A 25,689-nucleotide genomic window follows, 5' to 3' on the forward strand; every position below is an offset into this window, starting at 1 on the left:
TTCATGTTCAGTACAGCCCGGCCCCAGGGGTTTTTCTGACCCTCACAAACTCGTTCTGCTGAAGGATCAGAAGCGGAAGGTGAGGCTGCCCTGGAAAACCTGGCACCTGCACTTCCATTTATTTCTATCAGAAATGTTAACACGACCCAAAGCAGTCACTCTACAAAAAGCCCCATTTTGGTCCAGAACACAAAGGCCCCACAACCCCGTTTCCCAGGCGACTGTCCCGCAGCACAACCGCTCTGTCCCTGGCGGGTTTCACACTTTTGGTCCCAAAACTGTCTCTGGACCATCCTCTGGGCCACAGCCGCCTTCAGGACCAGGCCTTGGCCTTCCTGAAGGCCCGGATCTCCTCGGGGCTCCGCAGGTACTGCTCGATCTCGCTGTCAGAGATGGGCTCGTCACCAGTGACGGCCGGGTCGGGAGCGCTCGGAGCTGCCGAACGCAGCCTCTTCCTGGGATGGATGAGGCAGGGTGGGAGCAGAGGCCTCGGGAATTTCCCTGCCAAGGGACAGCCCTTCTCCTGTGCCACTGGAGGAGAGCTGGGAGAGCCCTGGCCCAGCGAGTCCTGGCCTGTGGAGTCCTGGCCTGGAGCATCCTTATTCAGGGAGTCCTGGCCTGGGGCGCCCTTTTCCAGGGAGTCCTGGCCTGGGGAGCCCTTTTCCAGGGAGTCCTGGCCTGGGGAGCCCTTTTCCAGGGAGTCCTGGCCTGGGGAGCCCTTTTCCAGGGAGTCCTGGCCTGGGGAGCCCTTATCCAGGGAGTGCTGGCCTGGAGTGCCCTCACCTGGTGATCCCTGGCCTGTGGAGCCCTGGCCTGAGGCCGCACCACACTGCTGCTCCTCCCCACCCTCCTGGCAGAAGGCGTTTTTCAGCAGGAACACCCGGTGCTGCAGCAGGTCCCCCACGTGCTTCACCACCGTCTTCTTGTCCAGGCGGAAGCCACGCAGCCAGGCGAGCTGGGAGGCCATTCCCAGCAGGATCTCCAGCAGTTCCTTCAGCCTCAGGTGGGCGGGGGGAGGCAGATCCACCCCTGCCACCCTGCAGAACCTTGCCAGGGGGCAGGAGAGGCGGGCGCGGGGCTGCAGCGACTGCCACGCCAGGAACGCCGCGGCCGTGACCACGGGCACGGGGTGCCGGCCCGTCACCAGCCACGTCTCGCTGGCCAGCTCCACAATCTCCATGGTCCGGGCCACCAGCTTCTCCTTGTCCTCCAGGAACGGGGCAGGGACGTCGGCCGAGGGCTGGAACAGCCGGAAGCTGCGGGAGCAGGGAAGCCTCGGTCACCCGGGAGATGTGGCTGCAGGGAGGCCCTCTGGGACAAACACACCCTGCCCCTGCCAGGGGCTGCTGCTCATGGACACCAGGAGGGGTTTCTTCATGGGAAGAATTGTTAAAACACTGGAATGGCCTGCCCAGGGAGGTGGTGGAGTCGCCATCCCTGGAGGTGTCCAAGGAAGGACTGGACGTGGCACTCAGTGCTCTGGGCTGGGGGACAAGGTGGGGATGGGGCACAGGTTGGACTCGATGACCCTGAAGGTCTTTTCCAACCTCAATGATTCCATGATTCTGGAACTCATGGTACATCCCTGAGCACCTCCCTGCCCTCTCCAAACCGAGGAGATGAGAAAATCCCAGCCCAGGCGTGACAAGGGAGGCACAAAAGCCACACCCCTGTGTCACACAGTTCACCCCACCTGTGCCCCCTGGAAGGGGCCCCGTTACCTGCTCAGGTGTGTCTTCACCAGGTCTGCCAGGCTCAGGGCGGGCACAGAGAGCCCCAGCTCCTTCTGCAGGCTCTGGAAGACGCCGGCAAACAGCTCCTGCTTGGCATAGAGGAGGGAGCAGATGGTGCCCATGGTCAGGGGCCAGTTGTGCTGGCGGCACGTCACGAACACGCAGCAGCCCCCCAGCAGCTCCTTCTTCTCCAGGCTGACCAGGTGGAAGGCAGGGAGCTGGAGGGCCCTCTGGAAGTAGGACACGGCCGTCTCCTCGAACACCGCCGGGAGCTGCAGGACTTTGCACAGGTCCTGGACCCGCCGGATCCCTGGGGGGAGACGCTGCCCTCAGAGGTGGGATCAGGCAGCTTCTCCTCAGGATTCCAGAGCAGGCAGAGCTCACCCAGCCCGGGCACAGGTGCCAGAGCAGCCGGGTTCCTGCACCTCCCCGTCCCTCAGTGCTGGCTGGGTGCAGCACCAGCTGCCTCATCCAGGCTTTGCCACCAGCTCCAAAGGGTCTCACCATTTTTTTAAAGCATTATAAACACGCTAAACAAACTGGAGCAGCAGCCAGGGAGGCTCGAGGGGTGGGGGAGAAACACTCTTACCTCGCTGCAGGCAGCGGCTCAGCTGCTCCTTCTGCCCAGTGCTCTGGGAATAGGCCACCTCTGGAAAACAGGGTTAAGTCAGACAGCCCTGCAGTGATCCCAGGGGGACAGTGTCGTTAGAATTTGGGGCGACCAGGACCCCACGGGGCTGGATTCCAACCATCAGAAGGGACAGAGCAGCTCAGGTGAGGGAGGGGTGGGATCCCCCCAGGGCTGGGGATTCTCCACACATGGACCCAGCCAACGGTCCACTGCACTTAAAGCTCTTCTAAGAGATTTAAACGAGATTTCGACAGTCTTTTTCATTAATAATAAGGAATCCACACCGTAAATCCCTTATAAGAGATTTAAACGCCCAGGAGCGGCTCATCAGCGGCTCCCAGCCCAAACCCCGGCAGGGAAATGCTGTGGGCGACGGAGGGAGGGGAGAGCGGCCAGTGCGACCCGGCACGGCCCCGCGGACACCGGGAGACCGCCGGGAGGGACGGGGGTGGGGGGGAGACACCGACACACAACCCAGGGAGCGGGTCAGCGGGGCCCCAGCGCGCTCCGCACCCCGCAGATGCTCCTCGTCGCTGTAGGTGGTGGTGAGCAGCCCCTCGGACAGGACGCAGCCGCAGGCGGCGCAGACCAGCTGCTGCTGCGCGTACAGCGCGTCCTCCACCAGCGCGGCCGAGCCGCACTCGGGGCAGCGGCCCCGCGCCGCCACGGCCGCCATGGCCGCCGCCGGACCGCGGCGGGGGGAGCGCCGCCAACAGCCAATGGCGGCGCGGCCCGACCGCAACCCACCAATAGCGGCGCCGCCCGCGGTCCGTCCCCCCCCGCCCGCCCGGCCGAGGCGCCGCGCGTTCCGGCGCCGCGCGTTCCGGCGCCGCGCGTTCCGGCGCCGCGCGTTCCGGCGCCGCGCGTTCCGGCGCCGCGCGTTCCGGCGCCGCGCGTTCCGGCGCCGCGCGTTCCGGCGCCGCGCGTTCCGGCGCCGCGCGTTCCGGCGCCGCGCGTTCCGGCGCCGCGCGTTCCGGCGCCGCGCGTTCCGGCGCCGCGCGTTCCGGCGCCGCGCGTTCCGGCGCCGCGCGTTCCGGCGCCGCCTCCTCCTGCTGTCCCGGGATGCTCGGGCAGACCATCCGCGCCTTCCCCGCTCAGGGCTGCGGGTTGAGGCTCTAAGCGGCCCCCCCGGGCAGCGGGAGGCTGATTTCCTCAATTCCCGCTCCTTCCAGCGCCGCCGCAATCCGGGGCCGTTGTTGCCGCCGGGGAGCGGGGACATCTCACGCGGTCATTTGGTTCTGCTCTGCAGGAACTCTCGGCCCTGTAGGTGCGGGCGAGCCCGTCCATCAGGTTTCCCCACCCTGTCTGCCAGGAGCTTCTTCCTGCACGGAACGAAACCTGCCCCGAAATACCTGGAGGATGAGCAGAGCCGGTCACAAGGGGAGGACGAGGCCCTTCTGAATCTGCTCTTTTCATAATGTGTTTATAATGCTTAAAGACAACAGCTGGGAACAGGTACCCGGAACGGTGGGTTTAAGGTGTTTTTTATTTTTAGTGTTCCATGAAAACCAAAAAAAGGTGTTTAAAAACAAAACAGTACCTGGGCTAAAAAGCAGAGAGTACAAACTGGGGGGGAAATACATTGAGATCCTTCAGTAATAATAAAACAATATATGTGATTCTTAAGGCCCTTAAAGGAAATAAAATGCCAGTCCCCGCACACCAAAGGAAGGTTTTAAGAAGTGTTATCAATAAAAACAAGGTCCAAGGCACAAACGGCTCTCCTTTGTGACCCAGATCAGAAAAGCCAAGGAATAAAAGTCTAAAGTCCAAATCTGTCAGTGAGGTACAGGATCCTCTTTTCCAGAGATCCACCGAGGCACAAGGAGGAAACAAATCAATCCTTCATCTTCCTCCCTCAAGAAGGCACAAGAAGCAGCAGCAGTTTCAGCAAGGCCAACCAGCACCACTCAGGATTAAACCACCCCCGCCTGCATTTGGGACCCTTCATTCACAGCAGAGGGTACAAGAGAAAAGAGAGAACCCCCCTTGTTGCAGACACTGCTCAAATAACACTAAAATGAGGAAAAAGAAGTACCTGAAGTCTTGGAAGACTCTTGAACTTAAGGCTTGTTTCAGGTCGAGCTCCCCCTAAGGGGCAGCTCTGCCAGAGAAGCTCCAGACTTTGGTAGTAGGTCAGTTTAGAGGAATAAAAATGTCATTAACAGCACTTTTTTGATTTTCCTAATAAATGTTTACATCTCCAGGCAAATATATTAAACTGCTCTTTGCTACAAAAATACAGTATTTGAGATCTCCAGTGGTTTCCAGTGGTTTCTGACAATTGTAGGCAGACTGCTCACAGGGTGAGAGTCCAGCCAGCTGTAAAGTGCTTTGCTGTAGAAAAAGTGAGTTAGAAACTCAGCCCTGAGCCAGGGGTGAGAGCCAATAACCCAACAACTTCCAAAGGTGGGAGTGTTTACTTCCACAGAATTAAGGTTGGAAAGCTTTAAGCTTTGGTCCTCATGAAGCTTTGGTCCTCTGCTCCCCACTCTGTATTCCAACTTCCTTCTAAGCCCTTTATAGACTCTCCCAGCCCTGGTAAATCCCAGAGGTGCAAAGAGGCATCTGATCTTTATTTTCTTTTTTTGATCTTTGACAAGAGCTCGCTTAAAAAAAAAATAAAAAGTCACATTTAGTTTTCAGAGGAGGAGGAGGAGGAGGAGGAGGAGGAGGAGGAGGAGGTTGTGGTGGCTGCTCAGCAGCACTGAGCTGCTCCTGCTGTGGGGTGGGGAGGAGAACAGCCCTGTCTCCACTGATTGTCCAGCAAAACCACCACCCCTCAGCTCCACAGGATTCCTCCCCCTCTGAGCAGCAAGGTACCTTTGGTCCAAATCCATTGTTGCCATTCCTATGGTAGAGATGTACCGTGAACATCAACGTCTCCTACACCAAAAAACCTGCAAAACTCCCCTTGGAGAACTCTTTGGAACAACATCCACTTGAACTGAGATTTGCTTCTTCCTTTCTAATCTTTTAACTTAGGTTCAACTTTCAGGGCATTAATTTCTTTTAAATTACAGCCCAGGTCTGAAGCTGGGACATCTTTGGACTTCTCCAGTGTAGTTAGTTATTATTTTAAAAACAATCAAATCTTCAAGCTCTACTGTACAAGGCTCCATATTGCACTACAACTTCAGATATGGAAAGAAGAGTAACTGATCTATCAGAGCTGCTACAAAACAAAACCATTAAAAAAACCAATCTTCCTAAAGGATCATCAGTGCCTTGCTGGGGAAGCAAAACACATCAAAAACCCTCCTCCCTTCCATCACTACCAGCCTTTGGATTAATGCCTGATCTTCCCAGACAATGGGAAGAAAACAAATAATAAATATGATAAGGTGACTCCATTACAAGAGCTGATGGAACTACTAATCAACCCGAGAGTTGCTCAAGGCAGAAACAGGAAAAAGGTCATTTTCCAGGGGCGGCACCACCGGCTCCACACCGGCTCCTCTGGTGGGAACTCAGCCTTTCTTCTCCAGCGTGCCCAGACCCTTCACATCTTCCCAGCTTTTTTGTTCCCAGACATGGAAACACGGAGGATGTTGGGGGTCTCCTCCATGACCCTGACGAGCAGGTTGTCGATGTAGTCCTCGAGCTCCCGCACCTGGACGTCCTTCCTGGTAATCGTGTCCTTCTGCTTCAGCACCAGCTGGATCAGCTCGTCGTGTGTCAGCTGGGCATAGGCGTAGGCAGGGTCTGAGGGCTCGTATTTCTTGGGGAGAGAAGGAAGGCAGGGTCAGTCCAGACACACGGGCATTCCAAACCAGCAAGAGAACACGCCCGGGACCGGCCTGGGGAACTCACAGCACCAGCAAAGGAGTTTACAAATGGCACTGGCAGAGCCACAGCTGCTCTGTGCTCCACACCTTCCAAAAAGCATCAAGCCCCTGCATAATGTCAGTTCTGTAACTCAACCCTGCTGCAGTTTATGCTGGAGGAATAAGGAATGTGATGGATGTGTGGCAGTTACAGCCATGCCCTGCTGACCACCATCGTTCACAGACGAGCACTGGGACAGCTGTTGCTTAAACAAACCTGAGACTGGGAAAGGCAAATTCAGCTTAAACAGCAAGAAACACCCCTCCAGGCCTTTGGTGTTTCCTCCTATTTCTCTGAAAAGTCTGTTTTTAATGCTCAAGCAACTTGGCAGGTACTGGGCAGCTCCTGCCAACTCCTCCAGCTCCCAGAACACTGCCCAGGCAGGGAATGTGAGCACAACAGGCTCCCATGGTGCCTCACACACGATTTAAGTGGAATCGAGAGCATCACAACAAGTTTTCAACTCGCTCAGAACAGCAGTGTGTCAGTTTGAATCACTTCATTCACATCCTCTCCCCTCACACCAGAAGGAGGCACTGCTGTTATTTCAGTTCTAACTTCTCATGTTCCCCAAAATACCCTCAGAGACAGTAACAGGGTCCAGGGTTTTCCCTGCTGACCCAGGAATGCTCCCAGCTGTTCAGATCAACTCTACTCTAGATCAATCTGCAAGAGAATAAATATTTAAAGACTGTCCCCACCTCTGGGGGCTGACCAAAGACAAGTTCACACCCAACACAGTCTAGTAACCAGAGTTCTTTTTCTGCCCAGGATACGAGATGTGAGCCCAGGCCAATTATCTGGAACACACAAATTCCTCAATCAAACCAAAGCTTAAGCAGTGAAAGTGCCACTTCCCTCCATACCTTCACACTCATTTCCAGCAGTTTTTCGTTCATGGTGCTGATGACATTCAGGTTTTTACTCTGAGACTTGTTTGCCATGGCATTCATTGGCTTCACAGGATGGAGTCTGCAACAGGAAAAAAGGGTTTCTGTTGTTTAGGCAGGACATGTAACACCAGCATGACACAGACCTCCTGACTCAAAACAAATACAGCAGGAAACGGGGGAAGATTCCTACCCTTCTCTGTCACCTGAGAGAAGAGGTTCAGCTTCAGCAGACAAGGCATTTCTAAGCTATAGGGATTTTGTAGGTATTCTCCAGTTCTCTATGATCTTTACTGACTTAAGGCATTGGAGACAAAGCAGGAGCAGCAGGAAGGGAAATACATCCCGAGTGTGTGTCATGGAAGAAAAGCCAGGATGGGCTACACGAGGAGGCAGAACACAGGGCAGCTTCTCTGATCTCAGGTATTTCAGCCTGACCTTCCTCACCAGAACATATCTGTGGTTCTTGCAACATAATCAAATACTTCCACTATCCTGGGACAAGCATGTTAGGCCTTTTCCAACCTGAGCTGGCACCACGAGCTGCCAAGAAGTGCTGTCGTTGTGTGCTTGAGCAAGATTTGTATCATCAGTTTTAACACAGGAAGCAAATTTTACTTCTATCTCAGCCAGTGCTGGCCCGGAGCTGTCCTGGACCCCAGGGAGGTGAAGCCCCCCATGGCTGACAGGTCAGGGGCACAGCAGGAGCTGCACCACTTGCTGTGATCACTCTGAGGAGCTCCATTCAGCCAGGAAATGAAGCATCGTGGTTTATCAGGGTGACCATTCTCCCGTGTCTGAAAAAGGGCCCAATTGCAGCCCATTTCCCCAATTGGATGAAATGACCCTATTCACCCACTGTACTTTCCCTAATGGTTTCCCTGAGAGCTCTGATGAGTGGCTGGTCCCCTCTGGGCACCCTCAGGAGCTGCACAGATCCTTCTGGAGCCAGCAACGACCCCACAGCACCCAGGCCCTGACAAATCCAGGCCCCAGAGGAAGTCAGGGCTGCCTGATGCCAAGTCACTGCAAAGAGCAGCAGCAGATCCAGCAGCTGGAGGGACAGGTCTGGAAGCAAAAGCCCAGCTCACACCTACACAGAGATACCTGCTGTGACCCCCACGTGGTCTCACCTGTGCTTGGGAGACACGGTTTCACCACCCCGCGGGGTTTGGTTAGGGAACGTTTCAGAGGGTGAAACCCGTGCCTGGAGAAGCTTCTTCTTGCCCGAATTTCCCGCTTTATCTGCGAAGCCCTCGGCTGTTGGCTTTTTCGGAGACTCTGCTCTACGACTTGGGGTGTCAGAGAGAAGGGAGTGAGAGGAAGAGGAGAGGTGGCAAGGACTCGAGAGGGAGGAAGAGGAAGCAGAAGGCTGAGAGAGGTCACGCTCTGCAGGCTCCTCAACACCCGCACTGGTTTCCAGCTCCTGTTTCTCAAAATGACTGCTGCACTCCCTGGAATGAGACGTCACACCTAAGCCTGAGTCAGCTCCCTGGACACTGACCCTGGGAGCACCCACTGCAGCAGGCAGCACGGGTGATCCGCCTGGTTTACAAGCACCAGGAACACCTCTTTCTCCTCCTTCTCCTCCCGGAGCAGCCAGGGTCGTGGGGGCTGCAGCTGAGCTCTCAGAGAGCATTCCATGCAAAGGTGCCAGACCTGGGGGCTGCTCTCCAGGCCCTGAAACACCTTCATCACCTGCAGTGAGCCCACGGCCCTCCTGGCAGTCCCCCAGCAGCTCATCATCGGAGCCTCCCTCCAGGATCACTGGCAAACTGGCCACTTTGGAGCCGCGGTCTCCAGGAACGGGAATGGCAGCCCTGAGACTCGTGAGACCGGCAGATAAATCGTCCTCACCTTCGTTTTTTAAAGGCCTATCACCTCCAGGTGTCACTGGAGGAGGGACAGTCTCAGAGGAGCCACTTTGGGGGAGGCACCCACGAGCAGCTGAGGCTTCACCAGCAGGTAACAGGAGCCCAGGTGTGGATTTTACACCATCACCTGAAGAAGGAGCATCACCCTTTAACTCAGCCTGGGAAACCAATGGGCCCTTCCTCAGTGCCACAGCCCTCCTTGGGGCTGGCTTTGGTGGGAAAAGGACCTCATTGCCATCCCTCTCTGCATCTGCTTCCCGAGGGGACACCGAGCAGGCTCCCAGGGCTGCTCTGACCTGGGGAAGTGAGTCGATTTTAGCCAGTGGAGCTGCCTGAGGCTCTAAGGGGGGTGCACACTCTGCCCATTGCTCTCCAGCACAGACCTCCTGCTCCTCCCCGGGCTCACTCCCAGCTCTGGTCACTGGCACGAGGCTGTAACCAGACTTGGAGAGAGATGCACAACCTGTGTCACCCCTTGTGCAGGGCTCAGCGTTTGCACCAGTGACCTCCACGGTGGGCTCGCTGTTCTGGAGGGGGCCTGTGCTGTCACTGCAGAGCTCTGCTGATGGGCAGTGCCCTGCTCCCAGCTCCCCACCAAACCCTGCCCGCCCCCCTGCTGCCCCTGGACCCAACCTGCCAGTGGAATCAGAGCACTGCTCTCCACCTTCCTGCCCACCCAAACCTCCATCACCTGCTGTAACACCCTGCAATCCACCCAGGACAAAGGACACGGATTTCCCACCACCCAGCTGAGAGCTTTCCAAAGAATCCTCAGGGTGAAGCTGGGGAGAATCCCAGTGCTGCTTCTGAGCCAGCCCAGGAGGGTCAGAAGGGGGATCAGACAAGGTGCCAAGAGGGTCTGGCACAGCTGTGACACCTCTAGTTACAGCCACATCTGCAGAGCCCCCTGAAGCATCGTGACTTGGGTGTCCTGCTGAGGAACAGTCCTCACCACGAGGGAGGTAGGAAGGGGAAGAACCAGCAACACTCTGGAAACCTGGCACACCTGCCTGCCCCCCATGCTTGGACACGAAGGGATTATTGTCATTGAAGTGACAACCAGAGGGGAGGGAAGGTGTGTGGGGGAGAGAGAGACCCCGGGGAGCCCCCACAGCAGAGCTCTCAGGACCCTGCCCCCAGTCAGCAGCAAAGGGATTATTACCCCTGGCAGAGACCTGCCCAGGAAGAGATGCTTTGGGAACAGAGGCTGGAAGACGATGGGATGAAGGGAAAGGGGCAATCCCATCGGGATCCAGGGCTGTGGATGCCCTGTCCCACTCGGGAGTAAAGGGGTTCTTGCCATTCCAAAGCTCTGCAGCAAAAGCAGGAGAAGTGAGAGAGGCAGAAGAACTAGTGATGTTTTCAGAGTCTGGTACTTGGACTTTCTGCCCCATTTTAGAAACAAAAGGATTATTGGCACTGCTGATACGGTGCACAGAAAGAAAAGCAGGGAGGGGGTCAGGTGCAAGAGTAGGAAGCGTGGCTTTGGGTTCCTCCTCTGGAGACAGGCCCAGTCTGCAAAAAGGGACAAAAAACTCGCATGTCACTTGCAGATGCAACACGAGGCAGGAATGGACAAGCTTTAGCACCAGCCTCCATCAGCTCCTGCCACTGGGGATGAATTATATTTGCAAGAGACCTCAGAGCCTGTCTGAGAGACTTTATATCCTTCACTGCATCTTTACAAAGGATTTTATGTCATTCATGTCAGAACTCTTCTGCTGCAGAGCTTGTTTTTGTTGCTTTAAGCACCATCTCTTTGCACCCCAAGCAGGTTAATTAGTACATAAAACACTTCGTAGGCAAGAAATTTAAACATGAGAAGCACTGAAAATGAGGAGTTAGGGATACACACAAACCACAGCCTTATTAGTAGGGCATACCTACAGATATATATAAAACCCCAGACACACACAGTTTATATATATCTGCATATGAAGGATAGAGGAGCAGAATTTCCGAAAAAGCCTTGGTGTACAAACCCACACAAAATCCCTTCGTGTTGCTGTGAATGATGCCAAAAGCAGAAGGGCTCCAAGATTAACCTTTGGAAGACCACAGCCAAGTAGAGAAGAGGAAAGCACAGATGTTAGAACAGGCCTTTCTGACCCCAGGGAGGTTCCAGTCACATAGCTCAGGCAGAGTTAGTTTTTGCAGGAGAGCCAGTGAGAAAAATCACCCCTGCAGTACCTACCCAGGTGCCTGCACTCAGAGAACCACTGCTCTGGCATCACTTACAAGGAGCATTCCTATATCCATCTTTTCTTTGTATCCACAAAGAGCCTGGGAGTTATTGGCCACCAAAGTGCCCAACGCCAGCGTAAATCCCACGGGTGCTCCAGAGCCCACACCACCACCCTGCCACCACCACTGCCCATCCCAATTCCCATCAGCAGCTGGGGCTCACCTGGGCTTCACTGTGGGCTTCACAGCTTTGGTCTTGGCTGGGGCAGCAGCTTTTTCGGGTTTCTGTTCCTCCTCACCAGGGCCGAGCGGCCGCTTGTTTGCAAAGGTGTCTTCTGTGCTCTGAGTGTCTCCTGATGGGTCCCCTCTGCCCAGCTCTGCTGGGGGTTCAAGACATTTGGCCTCCTCTTCACTGTTCTCTTCTGGAATTTTGTTCTCCTCGCTCTGCAGGGTCCTGTCAGGAATACTGTCAGCATCTCCCATCTTCCCCACTTCTTTCTTCCCAGTGACCAGGGAGAGCAGGGCAGACTTTTTGTGGTCTGGTTTTTTGGGCTCCCTCACAGCCTCGGTGCTCGGGGGAACGCTGGTGTCCAGGGGCTCCTCACTGCTCAGCAGTTTGTACGACGGCAGAGTCATGGATTTGAAGGTCTCCAAGGACGTGGGCCCAGAGAAAGCCTGACTAGGAGAGGTTCTTCCTGTCTCTTCAGGTGGTTTGCTGGACCTGGAGGACAGGTTCTCCTCTGAAGCAAAGAGCTGCTTCCTCCTGAAGTTGAGAGGAGAGGGAGAGGAGGCTGGAGCGTTGTCCTTCGTCGTGGTCTCTTCCATATAAACGTGACTGCCGTTGATACACAGGCTAGACTTGGAAACGGGATCGCTTTTGGATTTCAGGCCACTGAACAAAGAGAGCCCTTCCTTCTTGGTGTGGTTACTGGTGCCTTGGGTTAGCTGCCTGCTGTCCAAAAGGGCTGTCTTACGAGATTTAAACAGAGGAGAAGGAGCTGGCTTCTCTTCCAGGGCATTTCCAAGGGCTCCTGGAAAAAAAAAAAAAATCAAACAGGGAGAAATTCAAGACACAAGAAAAACTTTTCCTCTGGCACTTGCTACTGACAACCTCAGTGCCAGGAGGGGCTTTCCATGGATTTTTTCAGAAAGAAGAGTTTAACTAGTGCTGTGGAAAGCGTAAACAACCCTTTGGAGAAAGGCTTTGTGCTCACCAGTGCAGCGAGTGCCAATACTCACGTTCTGAGGTCGGAGAGGTCTCAGACTCCTCCTCATCCCACTGGGGCTGGAAGTCGCTGGGCCGAAGCCGAACCTTCTGGGTGACGGGCTGCTGCGTGGGCAGGACTGACATGGACTGGGACAGGGTCTTCTGCAGCCCAGGTTTGGAGAACAGCGCTTTGAACTTGGATTTCTTCTTTTCCTTCTCGACCGCCTCGTCCTCGCTGTCGGCGGGGGAGTGGCTCGTGCTGGGAACGATCGCCGACGCCGTGTCCGAGAGGCCGCTGCTCCTCTTGCCCTTGAGCTTGTCTTTGAGCTTCCCAAAGGGAGAGCGAGGCTTGTCCTTCATGGACAGGTCAAACATGCTGGCTGTCATGCTGCTCCTCATGAACTGGATGTCCACCTCGATCTCCCCCCTCTCCTTTTCCTTCTTCCCCGGTTTGGAGCGAAGCTTGTACCACCTGCAGCAACAAGGAGGCTTCTTCTACCAACCAGTTCCCAAGGCACGGGGAATTGAGAACACAGAGGTTGCTTATGTTTGAAAAATCAAATCAGCCTCCAGTGTAGGAAAAGAAAAGCCTTTAATCTTACGAGGACGTCACAGTCACAGCCCCAGGTGCCAAGGAAAACATTCCTTATCGTAAACAGAAAGTTATTAGTGAGGTTTGGTTTGAAACCCAGATCAGGAGGGGTTAAAAAGAAGGAGGAAAAACAGAAACACAACATGGAATTCCTGTATTTCAGCTCAGCCACTCTCCTCTGCCCTTTCATATCTCCTCCTGACACTCTCAGAGGCCACGGCTTTGAAGTGGGAGCCGAGGAGACGCAGCACCAAGAGCTGCACACGCGTCCCACGCCCTCATACCTTTCATTCCAGCTCCCTAATGCCTCTTAAGCCAAGGAACCTCTAATCAGCAGGAGAGAGCCAACCCCAGCCCTGCAGACCGCTGGGGATTTCCACCCACCTCCCCCAGCTCGTGACTGAGCAGGGAGCACCAGGAAGGACATCGCTCAGACAGAGCCACATCCCTTCCCAAAACCCGGCTCCAGAACATGGAGCTCCGTGTGGTGAGTGCTCAGGGCATCCCAAACCACAATCCCACCATCCATACGCCCTCAACCACCACTCAGTGACTCTCAAACCACATGTGGGCCAGGAAAGAGAATTATCAGTGCTGCACACCACTGTGGGTTTGTCTATTGCTGGAGCCGCAGAATTCCCAACTCCACAGAACCCACGGGAAAGGCTGCCTGGAAAACGCTGGTTTCTTGCTCCTCACCAGATGGAACAGGAAAATTACGGAAGGAAACAGAGCATGCAAATGTGCCTCACCATCAAATCTGCACTTCAGCTTCTGAAGGTGCACTGGAAGCAACAAGAAAGAGAACAGGAAAAGGCAATTTGCCCCAGAGAAAATTCAAAAGTAATGAGGATTACTGAAGGAGATGGATTCAGGAATCTGCTACACTTCAGAGGGATATACAGAAGAAATTCTTCCCTGTGAAGGTGGCGAGGCCCTGGCACAGGTTGCCCAGAGAAGCTGTGGATGCCCCATCCCTGGAAGGTCAGGTTGGATGGGGCTCGGAGCACTGTGGGCTACTGGAAGGTGTCCCTGCCCATGACCTTTAAGGTCCCTTCCAACCCAACACATTCTGTGATTCTATAATTCTAAATGAACCCTTGAGCTACAGTCTGGAGTTACAAGGTACCAAGGGAAGGGATTTTATCAGGAGACTGAGGCTTTGCCCAGCCCCTGAGGCTGCAGCCTGGGAATCACAGATCCTTTGCCTTTAATATGAGCCAGCACTGGGCACTTTTGTTCCAAACCCGTGGTTTCTAGGAGCATCCTGTGCTCGCAGGGCTTCGGTGCCACAATTGATCCCGTGTGCTCCCTGCCCGGGAGCAAACAACATGTTCAGCAAAGGCAGCTCAGACCCGACCAAACACAGCCCCACTGGAAGGAAATCACGGACTGACAACCCCCCGAACCACAAAAAAACCCTCATTAATGGCATTTATCACGTTTGTGAGCACCTGCAGAGCATTTATTCTCCAAATAAAGCCATCCCTTTGCAGCCACACATCGCCGTGGCAGCCAGGACAAAACAGGCTTCAAACAGGAAACTGAGGGCTGGAAACGACCGAAAATATCGGGAAATTTCCCCAGGAGCACCGAAGTCGTGTTTTCTTTCCTCCTCCCCCTCAATTTTCCTTTGCCCAGACAGACACAAAGGCACCCGCCGGGGGCCGAGGCGCTGGCCCCGGGCTCTGCTGACCGAGGGCACCGCAGTGTAAACACAGCAGTGCCTGACACAGCCTTAATGAACCCGCGGCCTAATTAAGCCTTGACAAGGGGTGGCAGCTCCTGGCCCTGCTCAGGTGAGCCAGAGGAGGAAGGTGACTCACCAGCCACATTACAAGGCTGCTGACTCCCAGTAAAACCCTCCCAGGCACCACCCCTGGATTTCACCGCCCCACTGTTTATGTTCAAAGAGTGTGACACAGAGCTGGAGCTGGGCATTAACGACCCCGGCTCGGTGTCCTGCTGACAGCAGCGAGGGCAGCCCATGGAACATGGAAATATCCACGCTGGCATGTGCTAAGTGTTTATTAGGGAAAATAAATAAAGAGCTGGGGGAGCCTGCGCTCGTTCCCCGCTGCAGGGAGGCGGCATTCCGAGGACACCAGGTTTCGGGAGCCAGCCTGGCTGCTCCCTGTGGACAGTGTCAGTACACACATGGAAATAGTGAAAAATCAAACCCAAGGACCAGGCAGGACTGCCTGGAAAAGCTCTGGCCACATTTCCCCGGGGCCCCGGGCCTCTTCCAGGAGCTATCAGGGGCTCACCCCCACTGGGGGAGACCCTGCCCCGAGGGGTCACCCCGTGGGCACTCATGGGGCTTGAGGGGTCCCTGTGGGGCACGTGTGTCCCCCAAGAGAACCCCAGTCCCCTAAGGGGCATAAGGGTTCCCCCCCAGACCCACAAATGCCTGTGGTGCACAAAGGTTTCCACGAGGAACAGGGACATCCCATGGGGAACCGGGGTTGACCCTTGAGGAGCAGAGAGGGCCCCCTCAACTTCCTCCCCAGACCCTGTGGGGCACAGAGTCCCCTCTTCACCCCTCTCCCCAGCTCCCATGGAACACAGAAACCCCTGCACCCCTCTTCCTGGCCCCTCCCCAGCCTCTCTAGGACACAGAGGGTCCCCCCATCCTTCTCCCCAGCCCCTGTGGTGCCCCCACCCCGTGCCACCCTCCGTCCCTTCCCAGCCCAGTCCCGTGTTACCCTGTCACACCTGGTGTGCCGCCCCTGTCCAGTGTCCCCTCTGTCCCCTGTCCTACATGGTGTGTCCCCTTGTTCCCAATCACACCTGGTGTGCCCCCCGTCCCTTGTCCCACCTGGTGTGTCCCCCCGTCCCACCTGGTGTCCCCCTCGTCCCACCTGGTGTCCCCCCCGTCCCACCTGGTGTTCCCCCCTGTCCCACCCGGAGTACCCCCTCTGTCCCACCCGGTGTCCCCCTGTCCCACCTGCTGTCCCCCCCTGTCCCACCTGCTGTCCCCCCCGTCCCACCTGCTGTCCCCCCCCGTCCCACCCGGTGTCCCCCCGTCCCACCCGGTGTCCCCCCGTCCCACACGGTGTCCCCCTGTCCCACCTGCTGTCCCCCTGTCCCACACGGTGTCCCCCGGTCCCACCTGCTGTCCCCCCCGTCCCACCTGGTGTGCCGCCGCCCTCCGTCGTCCCTCAGCGCCGCCAGATCCACCTCCGCCCGGCCCAGGAACTTGTCCGCGCCGGTGAGGGCGCGGTGCAGGACGGTGAGGCGGAGCGCGGGCCGCGGCGGCAGCTCGAACGTGGCCTCCTCCCGCCACAGCGGCTCCCCCCGGCACCGCTCGGCCACCGACGTGCGGAACTTGTCGCGGCCCAGCGCCATCACCGCGTACGCGTCGCTGCCGCCGCCGCCCGCCGCCTTGGAGCGCAGCCCCCGCGCCCGCAGCACCGTCACCCGCGCGTGGGTGGGCGCCCAGCCCGGGGCCGCCATGGCGGGAGCGGGGCCGGGACGGGAGCGCGATGGGAACGGGAAGGGGACCGGGACTGGGAGAGGGAGCGGAGCCGCCCGGTGCGCCCGCCCCGCCCCTCTCGCGAGAGCACGGGGTGGGCGGGGACTGGGAGGGGCGGGGCGTGAGTCATGCAGGTGTGCGCAGGTGTGTACAGGTGTGTACAGGTGTGTGCAGGTGTGCGCAGGTGTGTACAGGGGTGTGCAGGTGTGTACAGGGGTGTGCAGGTGTGCGCAGGTGTGTACAGGGGTGCGCAGGTGTGTACAGGTGTGTGCAGGTGTGCGCAGGTGTGTACAGGGGTGCGCAGGTGTGCGCAGGTGTGTACAGGGGTGCGCAGGTGTGCACAGGTGTCAGTACAGGGATGCAGGGATGTGCATATGTACAGGTGCGTGAGGTTACTGGTACGCTCAGGTATTTTTGTGTCCAGGTGTATGGATGTACAGGTGTGTGCAGGTGTGTGCAGGTGTGCGCAGGTGTGTACAGGGGTGTGCAGGTGTGCGCAGGGGTGTACAGGGGTGTGCAGGTGTACGCAGGTGTGTACAGGGGTGTACAGGGGTGCACAGCTGTGCGCAGGTGTGTACAGGGTTGCGCAGGTGTGCACAGGTGTGCGCAGGTGTGCGCAGGTGTCAGTACAGGGGTGCAGGGATGTGCATACGTACAGGTGTGTGAGGTTACTGGTGCACTCAGGTATTTTTGTGTCCAGGTGTATGGATGTACAGGTGTGTGCAGGTGTCGGTACAGGGATGCAGGGATGCATGTGACGTTGGAGGGATGCATGTGGCGTTGCAGGCATGTATGTGATGTTGCAGGTGCACTCAGGTATTTTCGTGTACAGGTGTGTGTAGGTGTGTACAGGTGTGTACAGCTGTCAGTACAGGGGTGCAGGGATGTGCATGCGTACAGGTGTGTGAGGTTACTGGTGCGCTCAGGTATTTTTGTGTCCAGGTGTATGGATGTACAGGTGTGTACAGGTGTGCACAGGTGTCAGTACAGGGATGCAGGGGTGTGCATACGTACAGGTGTGTGAGGTTACAGGTGTGCTCAGGTATTTTTGTGTCCAGGTGTATGGATGTACAGGTGTGTGTAGGTGTGCACAAGTGTCGGTACAGGGATGTGTGTATGTACAGGTGTGTGACATGTTAGAGGTGTGTTCAAGGATTTCCATGTACAGGTGCATGAATGTACAGGTGTGTACAGGTGTGTGTAGGTGTGCACAAGTGTCGGTACAGGGATGCAGGGATGTGCATATGTACAGGTGCGTGAGGTTACTGGTGCTCAGGTATTTTTGTGTCCAGGTGTATGGATGTACAGGTGTGTACAGGTGTGCACAGGTGTCGGTACAGGGATGTGTGTATGCACAGGTGTGTGACATGTTAGAGGTGTGTTCAAGGATTTCCATGTACAGGTGCATGAATGTACAGGTGTGTACAGGGGTTGTGCATGTACGTACAGGGGTGCATGAACGGGCATGTGTGTACGTACAGGTGTGTACAGGTGTGTGTGTACAGGTGTGTGTATACAGGTGTGTGTGTGGCTTTGTGCAGGGGCAGAGCTACACGTGTCTGCACAGGGCTGGGTGTGGATGTTTCAGGGGTGCAGAGGTGCCTGTGAGCACGGCCAGGTGCGTGTCCAGGAGTCCAGGTGAGGGGGGCTGTGGGGTACCAGCGCATGCAGGGGTGTGTGAGGCTGAGCGGGCCAACCTGTGCTGGCACCGGCTCCATCCCTTTACCTGCTTGCTCCGAAAAGTCAATCTCACAGGAGAAATGCCACTTCCAAAACCTGGGACTCATTTAATGCCCCCTTCCCACGCTCCCACAGCTCCCTTTGCTAACACGGAATAATGACAGGAGGGGTCCTGAGGGGCTGGGCACAGAGCTTTGCTCCCTCCTCCCGCCTCACCCCATCCCCTCTGCTCCCAGCAGCAGGGAAGGCTCTGCCATGGAGGGTCCAGGCAGGGGGACCCCGGGCTCAGAGCACTCCTCCTGCAGCCCCACAGCCCTTGGCAGGGCGGATCCTCCTCTTGCAGGCGAAGATCCTGCGGAGCTCCGTGCGGAAACGGTGGTGGAGCCAGGCGTAGAGGAAGGGGTTGCAGCAGGAGGAGCTCATGGCACACCAGTGGCACAGCAGCTGGATGAGCAGGAAGTGGCGCTTGTCGATGAGGTGGATGTCGATGTCCCGGAGGACGTTGAAGACGTGGATGGGGAGCCAGCAGACGCCGAAGGCCAACACCACCAGCACGATGAGGCGGAAGGTCTTCCTCTTCCTCAGGCGGTCGAACTCGGCCTGGCTCTGCGTGGGGTGCCCGGGCACCACCCGGTTCCGCAGCCTCACCGAGATGCACAGGTAGGAGAGGGACACGGCGGAGAGCGGCAGGATGTAGGTGAGGATCAGGGTGCTGTAGGCGTAGGCCAGGCGCTGCGTCTCCTTCTCCACCCAGAACTCCTCGCAGATGGTGAATCCCTCCTGCCGGAACTCCACGTGGTACGTGTGGGCCACGGCGGGGGCCACCAGCCCGCAGGACAGCAGCCAGATGCCCCCCACCACCGAGACGCAGCTGGTGACAGAGATGCGCCTCCTCAGGGGGTGCAGGGTGGCATAGTACCTGTGGGGAGACACACGGGGAGCCCGAGCCCTCGGGAGCCCCCCGAAGCATCCCCCTGCGGCCCAGGGTGCTCTGGGGTCTGCTGGGGAGCAGAACACCAGCACTCCTGGGGATGTTCTGAGCCCCCAAGAGCAGCACGGCTCCACCAGCACTCCAGGCTTCCTCTGCTGTTCCACCCAAACCTTCTTTTTTTATTATTTTTCTTTTTTTTTTTATTTTTTCCCCTTCCCCTCCTGGTCCTGCCCCGCTCCCCCCAAGGCAGAGGTGAACCAGCATAAGAGGCATTGCCTCTGTCCCCTCAGCATTTGGAACATCTCTGATGAGAGGAGATCTCTATGGAAACCCAAATTTTATTCACCCCCCAACCCAGCACACTTCATGTGGCACAAACACTCTCCACCCCAAGGGCCAGTACGCACGAGGTCTGGGCACAAATTTACCCAAAGTAGGAAAACCAGGGTGCAAACTCCAATGAGCCTTTGTGCCGGGAGCACGGATCGGGATTTCAGTAGTGACGGCTTCACACAGGGACACGGAACTGTGCAGCATCGTTTGCTAATGCCAAATGTCCCCCCTGCACATCCTTCCCCCAGACCGAGTCCTGGTGCTAAAGAAAAGGCTGCAAGGATACTCCCAGGGAATCCTCGGGGATTTTCCTTTTCCAGTTTTGAGTGTTTGTCAGTAAACACCCTGAGCTGAGGGAGCGACAACCTGAGGGGACCGGGGTGGGACAAAAACCCGCCGGCACTTACCTGTCAACTGCGATGGCCGTGAGCGTGAAGACAGAGACGTAGACGGTCATGGGCTGCATCAGGAAGACAAAGTAGCACAAAAACTTCCCAAAAACCCAGCCCTGGGGGTTGAAGGCGTAGGCCAGGGTGAAGGGCACGCACGTGGCGCACATCAGCATGTCGGAGAACGCCAGGTTCCCGATGAAGAAGTTGGTGACGTTGTGCATCTTCTTGCTCCTGCAGATGACGTAGAGGAGCAGGTAGTTGCCGAAGATGCCGACGAGGACGACCAGGGCGTAGCAGGGGATGATGAGGGGTTTGAAGGACTGGATGAGCTGCACCCCGGTGAACTGGGCGCTGGCGTTGGAGCGGTTCTGCAGGGCCAGCTCGTAGGTGGTGACGTTGGCCCCGTCCCCCTCCATGGCTGTGGCTGAGCCCCTCTGTGTGCAGGCAGGTGAGAAACCCCCCGTCTCAGCACTCCAAAATCTGACAGCTGCGGGGTTCAGGTGTCCACAGGGCACGTCCTGCTCCTCATCACAGCACAGGACCCTGCCTGGCACCCGGGGAGAGCAGCTTCACCCCATGGGCTCCTGGGGAGGGAAAAGGAAAACCGGACTCAGACAAGGAGCATTGCCACGAGGAGCCCTGCAGGAGGGATGCCAGCCCCGGGGTCACAGCAATCACAGATCAGGGAGGGAGAGGAAAAGGAGAAAAGCAGCAGGGCTGTGGGGAAGGACTTACCAAAATGTGGGCTCATCCACACCCCTTTAACCGAAGCGTCCGCAGCAATCCTGCCCCTGCCCCAGCCTGGCAGCACCGAGGGGCATCTGCCGGCCAGAGGGAAGGGGAAGCAGCAGCCGAGCCAGAAAACAGCTCCCCGTGTTTCTGGAAATGACAAAGGACGTCAATGGGTAAGTGAATAAAGGCGCTCTGTGACTCCTGCGCTGCCTCGTGCGCCTGCAGCCGCTCGCCCAGCCCCGAGCAGGTGAGCTGGGCTCTCCTGCAGCCCCGAGCCTGTGGGGCTGCTGGGACTCTCCACTGGGGTGTTTCACAGACCCCGCTGTGGTCCTGCCAAAAGCGAGGTCCAGGTTTTCATAGCATCAACCATGAAGGGGATGAGATGGGATAGGGGCGAGGAGGGAAGCCAGGGTCAAAAATGAGACCAGCCCTGGGAGACAGGTCCCTGCCACCCTGGGCTGCTTCCCACAGACAGCTGGGAGCACAGGCAGCACCTTTCCTCACCACCACCACTCACCTCCAGACCCCTGCCTAGTACAGCCCTCGTCCCCCAGCTGCTCCCACTCCCTCTGCCCCTCCTTCTCTCCTGCACTGAGTCATCTCATCACCCGCTGCTCTTCAACTCTCATTTCCTGGGCTATTTCCATAGATTATCTCCGGCTCTCTCCCAGCACAGGACTTGCCCCCCTGTTTATTTCTCTCTGTACCAGACATTGTTTCACCCTTAAGCCCTCACGTACCTGATCCACGAGGACTGAAGCTCACGTGGCAGATTTTGGAAGCCTCAGATGGAAAGCTGCCCCTGCCACACTTTCATTACATGTCCCAGCAGCCCCTCAAAAGCTCCACACTCCAAACTTGCATTGATTGGGTTTTCAAACCGACTCCCTCACACCCTGTCTGCCTCATCCCTGAGACACACTCAGAGGCAGACTCGGAATAAAGTCCCTCTGGTCAAGTGTTTGCTGCTGAATCGAAGTGACACAGCCAACCAGCCCTCTTCTTTGTTCTGCTCAGGGAGGGACTTTGCCAGGCAAGCATCAGCAGGGAAAAATTCCCCCATAAATAAATTACTGTGCGCAGGAGCCTCCCCCAAGACACATCCTCAGCCCCCATCTCAACTGGGGGAAGTTTGACTTACTTTAATTTATTGCAATTAAAACAATCACTGTGTTAACTATCATGGCATGGGTGTTGAAACAGTGGAAAATGTAAATATTTTAAAGGTATTCAGGGAAATGCTTCCTCCTGCCCTTTCTTTGCTTGGATTACAGGGGGCTCAACTGGACACCCGAGGACTTTATTGGAGTGCTCAAGTTTCACTATTTAACCCTCACGTGATTAACTGGGTGCTCGTGGGTGAGCTGATGGGGTGCTCATGCATCAAATAATTGGTCACTTATGCACAAAAGGGCATTCCTGCATTTATTAATTGGAATTTGCTGGTGCAAAAAAGGCAGGAGAGGCCGAGCTGTGCCTGGGGGAGCTGAGGGGACCAGCCCCAAGCAGGGGGAGGCACAAACAGCTGTGCCCGGGGTCTCACCCAGCTCATTTCAGGCTTTGGGGTGAGGCTGGGAACATCTGGAGGACAGTGGCTGCCATGTGCCACCCTCACAGTGGGGTGACATCCCTGCCCTGGGTGGGCACAGCACCAGCCCCACACCATGTGCCTGGGGGTCACATCCTGCACTGGGGGCTCAGTGGCTCCGTGGGCAGGGGTGCAGCCCCACCCGCTCAGTTGGTGCCTCTTTGGTCTCCATGGCATTGAGACTTGGCCATTAATTACCTGGCAGTTGCCATGGTTATGCCAAAGCCCTCCTGGAGATGCTGTCGGGCAGGATGGGGTGGACGTGCCGCTGCCAGGGGCTGTGGGAAGGGGGACCAGGGCATCCCCCCAAAGCACCCACCCTTCCTGCTGCTGGGGCTCCACCAGCTCCCACAGGGTCTCTGTGCTGTCCCACAGCCCAGGATCCAGCACAGGGCTCTCAGCTGGGTGGGGTGACAGCTCTGGCTCCCTCAGCTCTGGCATTTTCTATTACAGGTTGGGAAAAATCAAAACCCAGAGCCACGTGCTCCCTTCCCAGCCCATCCTCCTGCAGGTCCAGGGCTCCCCTTGAACTCAGCCTCCCTGTCAGCTAGTGGCAGGCATAGAATGGAGTTGGGCAATTTTCTCAATTAGGAGTTCTAATGACATTATTTCAGCAGCTGCATTTCCCTGCACTGCCATGAAGGACTCGGTCCTGTTGATCCCAACAGGCATGCCAGAGAGATTCCTCCTGGAACAAAAGGACCATTAGCTGGGAACTGGCAGGATAACTGGTGCCAGGGCCGTGCAGGGCATTGTGTCCTACCTGAGGAGGCAGAGCCACAGCACAGTGCAGCCTTCCTCCTCCAGACATGCTGGAGCTGAGAGAGTCCCCAAGCCCCCTGTCCTGGTAGCAGCCCACAGCTCCCCAGGGGCTACTCACTGGGACCTCTGCCCAGCCCAGCACCACAGAGGCACACGTGGAATAGGTTTTCCCAAGAGGAGACAGGGAGGGAGGGACAGGAGAGCAGGTGACACAGGAGCACCAGAGCACAGTCCAGACTGACTCCAGGGTATCTGCACTTCCTATTATTATCACAATAAAGGGGGGGGGAAGCATTTCTGCAAACATAGGAGGAATGGAGGGGGCCAGGAGAGGAGACAAGGAATGACACTCAAAGCCCAGACAGTTTGTGTCCCTCTGCAAGGATCTGTTGTGTTTGGCACAGGGCACTGGCAGCTCCTGGGAAGGGGTGTCCCCACCATCACACCAGCTTCACTCAGACCTCTCTGAGCTGCCCTTGTTCTGTGATTCTCCATCATCCTCCTCATCTCTCACATCTTCCTCCAAGAGCTCTTCCTCCTCAGCTTCAGAGCTGGCATCATCTTCCACTGGGGAGAGAAGAGGCAGGGCTGCAGCAGGGGTGGCCCTGACCCACCGAGGGGGGTGAAAAATCCCACCCCAGGGGTGGTGACACAGACACCCTCCCACCCCACAGCAGCAGAGCAGGGAAACTGGCACAGACCCCCTTGCCCAGCCCACAACTGCCAGCAAGCACCAGTTGCCCCCTGAGTAGCCCTCCCTGCAACCCTGGGGCAAAGCAGGGAGCACGAGCTGCCACAAAAGCTGCCGTGGGACCCCACAGCTCGGTGACACTCACGGGTGACTCGCTGCCCACTGAGATAGACTGGCCCAGCCCCGCACTGGAGCACGAAGGTGACGGGAGGGACCAGCTCCAGAGCTTTGAGGCTGATCTGCAAAGAGACAGAACTCAGAGACATTCCCCGCCCCGAGCCCAGCCCGAGGTGATGTTTTCATCCCAGAGGCAGGGGCTGCCCTTACCATGGGCAGCACCGAGCTCCGCAGCGCCGCGATGGGCACCGGCCTGTGCTCCCCGGAGGCGTTTTTGGAGTCCACAGCCACCACGTGCAGCTCGTCCCTGGCGTCAGCCCCCAGGCAGATCTGCGGGGCCGAGCAGAGAGCCCGTGGCAGGGATCTGCCGGCCGGGGCTGCGGCAGCTCCTCGGCAGGGCTCGGATCTCACCGTTCTCAGCAGCACCAGGTGCTCCAAGAAGTCATCGCCCTCCTTCACCACGCAGCTCCGGGCGCCCGTGCCCAGCTGGCAGCCTGGGGGACACGGCACGGTCTGGGCGTGCACAGGCTGCCCCCGCACAGAAACAAAGGGGAGGCTTTCCCAGGGAGACACTCCAAGGGAAAAGGGGAATCACACCCAGCCTGGCTCCCTGCAGAACACAGCCACTGTCCCCCCACTCGCTCCTGCCACCAGGTGCCCCCAGAGCACCCCGGGCTCACAGCTCCCTACCCCACAGCTCAGCCACGGGCCGCTCCTCCGACAGCAACCGGGAGAAGGGAAGAGAGGTGTCCATCCCCCACGGCAGATCTGACACCGGTGACCAGCTCCCGTGGGACAAACAGCAGAGAAAACAGAGAAAACAACACCCAGAGAGCAGCAAGAACCTGCCACGGCACCAGCTGCTGATAAAGGGAAGGGGGATCCCAGGGAGGTGAAAGCTGGGAATGCAGTGCAGGTGACACCAATGCACCCACCAACACCTCACACCCCCCAGCAGCACCTACAGCCCATCTGAGCCCCCTTTAGCTTGATTAGAGATGAGGCCACCAGTCCTGCCAGGGGGGACCTGCAGAACCCTGGGCCCCCATTCCCTGGGCCAGCTCCCCCTTGACTCTGCTGCTTGGGGAATCACTCACTGACACTGGGCTCTTGAGGGGGGTAAAGAACACCTCGTGGGCTGCTTTGGACTGTGTGGGAGGATGAGGCCATGGGGGCTGGGGGGTACAGAACCTGTTTGTGCTCGGGGACAGCTGCTGGGATCAGAAATGAGCCCCCTGAGAGCCACCAGAGCTACCAGACTGGGGTCTCAAGCTTTGAAATGGCTAGGCTTGCCACGAGCTGCTTTTATTCTCTTTATTTAGTGATTTCATCCTTGCAGGGTGTTAAAAGTAAAACACACTGGGGGAGGATCCCAGCAGGGCAGACCCTGTGGCACCCCGGTTCCCGTGCAGAAGCTGGGATTTCCCTGGCACCAGGAGGTGGCACTGGGCACCTCTGTCAGCTCTGCCTGCCCTTTCAGGGTGTGAGGACGTGTGGCAGGGCTGGGGGCTGGCATCATGACACGCCTAGAGCCTGGCTTTTCTCTGCCAGGCACAGCCCTGGGAAATGGGGATGCACCCCCTGAGCCTCAGGCAGCCCCCCAGGAGCACATGGAGCAGCACCCCTCTGCTTGGGATGGACTTGGAGGCATCACAGAGATTCACAGGTTTATTTCACACAGCAGGGGGGAGACAAACCAGGACAAAACCTGTACAGTCACTGTGACTTATTTACACCAACTCACATGGGGTGGGCAGGGCACATCTGTGCACGTGTGGGATGAGAATCCACCTCCCATCCCATCCCCGAGCAGCACAGACAGGGACACCTGCCCCAAAGGAGAGGGAGGAACTGGAGGAGACCTGACAAGGTCATAATTCCCTGGTTTGGGAAGTCCTTTGTGCTCAGAGCTCCCCTCGCTCCTCTGAGCCCTTCCTCTGCCTCAGGCATCGCTGCGGCTCCCGGATCGCACCCAGCCCTGGAATGCAGCAGCTAGGGCAGGGATGGAAATCCTTGGAAGGGCTTGTGCATGCAGGAGGCTCTCCTCCC

The 25,689-nt window shown here is 57.3% G+C and overlaps 4 protein-coding genes across 4 annotated transcripts; all 4 read right to left on the minus strand.

The window, feature by feature from the left end:
* Positions 1–61: 61 nt before the first annotated feature.
* BRF2 (BRF2 RNA polymerase III transcription initiation factor subunit) lies at positions 62–3,040 on the minus strand. The gene is made up of 4 exons (XM_032712436.1): positions 2,878–3,040; positions 2,323–2,382; positions 1,722–2,043; positions 62–1,256 (listed from the first exon to the last, which is right to left on the minus strand). Exons 1-4 carry the CDS (start codon positions 3,038–3,040, stop codon positions 314–316), a joined length of 1,488 nt encoding a protein of 495 aa, XP_032568327.1. The 3' UTR covers positions 62–313.
* A 791-nt stretch (positions 3,041–3,831) lies between these two features.
* Positions 3,832–16,395, minus strand: RAB11FIP1 (RAB11 family interacting protein 1). The gene is made up of 6 exons (XM_032712754.1): positions 16,073–16,395; positions 12,380–12,819; positions 11,364–12,171; positions 8,216–10,471; positions 7,059–7,164; positions 3,832–6,085 (listed from the first exon to the last, which is right to left on the minus strand). The coding sequence occupies exons 1-6, from the start codon at positions 16,393–16,395 to the stop codon at positions 5,867–5,869; spliced, it is 4,152 nt and encodes a 1,383-aa protein (XP_032568645.1). The 3' UTR covers positions 3,832–5,866.
* A 1,849-nt stretch (positions 16,396–18,244) lies between these two features.
* LOC116799468 (prolactin-releasing peptide receptor-like) lies at positions 18,245–21,380 on the minus strand. Its single transcript, XM_032712640.1, has 4 exons — positions 21,223–21,380; positions 20,486–20,629; positions 19,766–20,334; positions 18,245–19,013 (listed from the first exon to the last, which is right to left on the minus strand). Exons 3-4 carry the CDS (start codon positions 20,164–20,166, stop codon positions 18,380–18,382), a joined length of 1,035 nt encoding a protein of 344 aa, XP_032568531.1. The 5' UTR covers positions 20,167–20,334; positions 20,486–20,629; positions 21,223–21,380; the 3' UTR covers positions 18,245–18,379.
* Positions 21,381–23,283: 1,903 nt separating this feature from the next.
* LOC116799365 (nucleoplasmin-like) lies at positions 23,284–24,394 on the minus strand. Its single transcript, XM_032712437.1, has 5 exons — positions 24,331–24,394; positions 24,052–24,134; positions 23,851–23,970; positions 23,669–23,762; positions 23,284–23,399 (listed from the first exon to the last, which is right to left on the minus strand). Exons 1-5 carry the CDS (start codon positions 24,392–24,394, stop codon positions 23,284–23,286), a joined length of 477 nt encoding a protein of 158 aa, XP_032568328.1.
* Positions 24,395–25,689: the final 1,295 nt, after the last annotated feature.

The sequence above is a fragment of the Chiroxiphia lanceolata genome, chromosome 28, assembly GCF_009829145.1.
Source record: "Chiroxiphia lanceolata isolate bChiLan1 chromosome 28, bChiLan1.pri, whole genome shotgun sequence".
In the NCBI taxonomy this organism is placed as follows: Eukaryota; Metazoa; Chordata; class Aves; order Passeriformes; family Pipridae; genus Chiroxiphia; species Chiroxiphia lanceolata.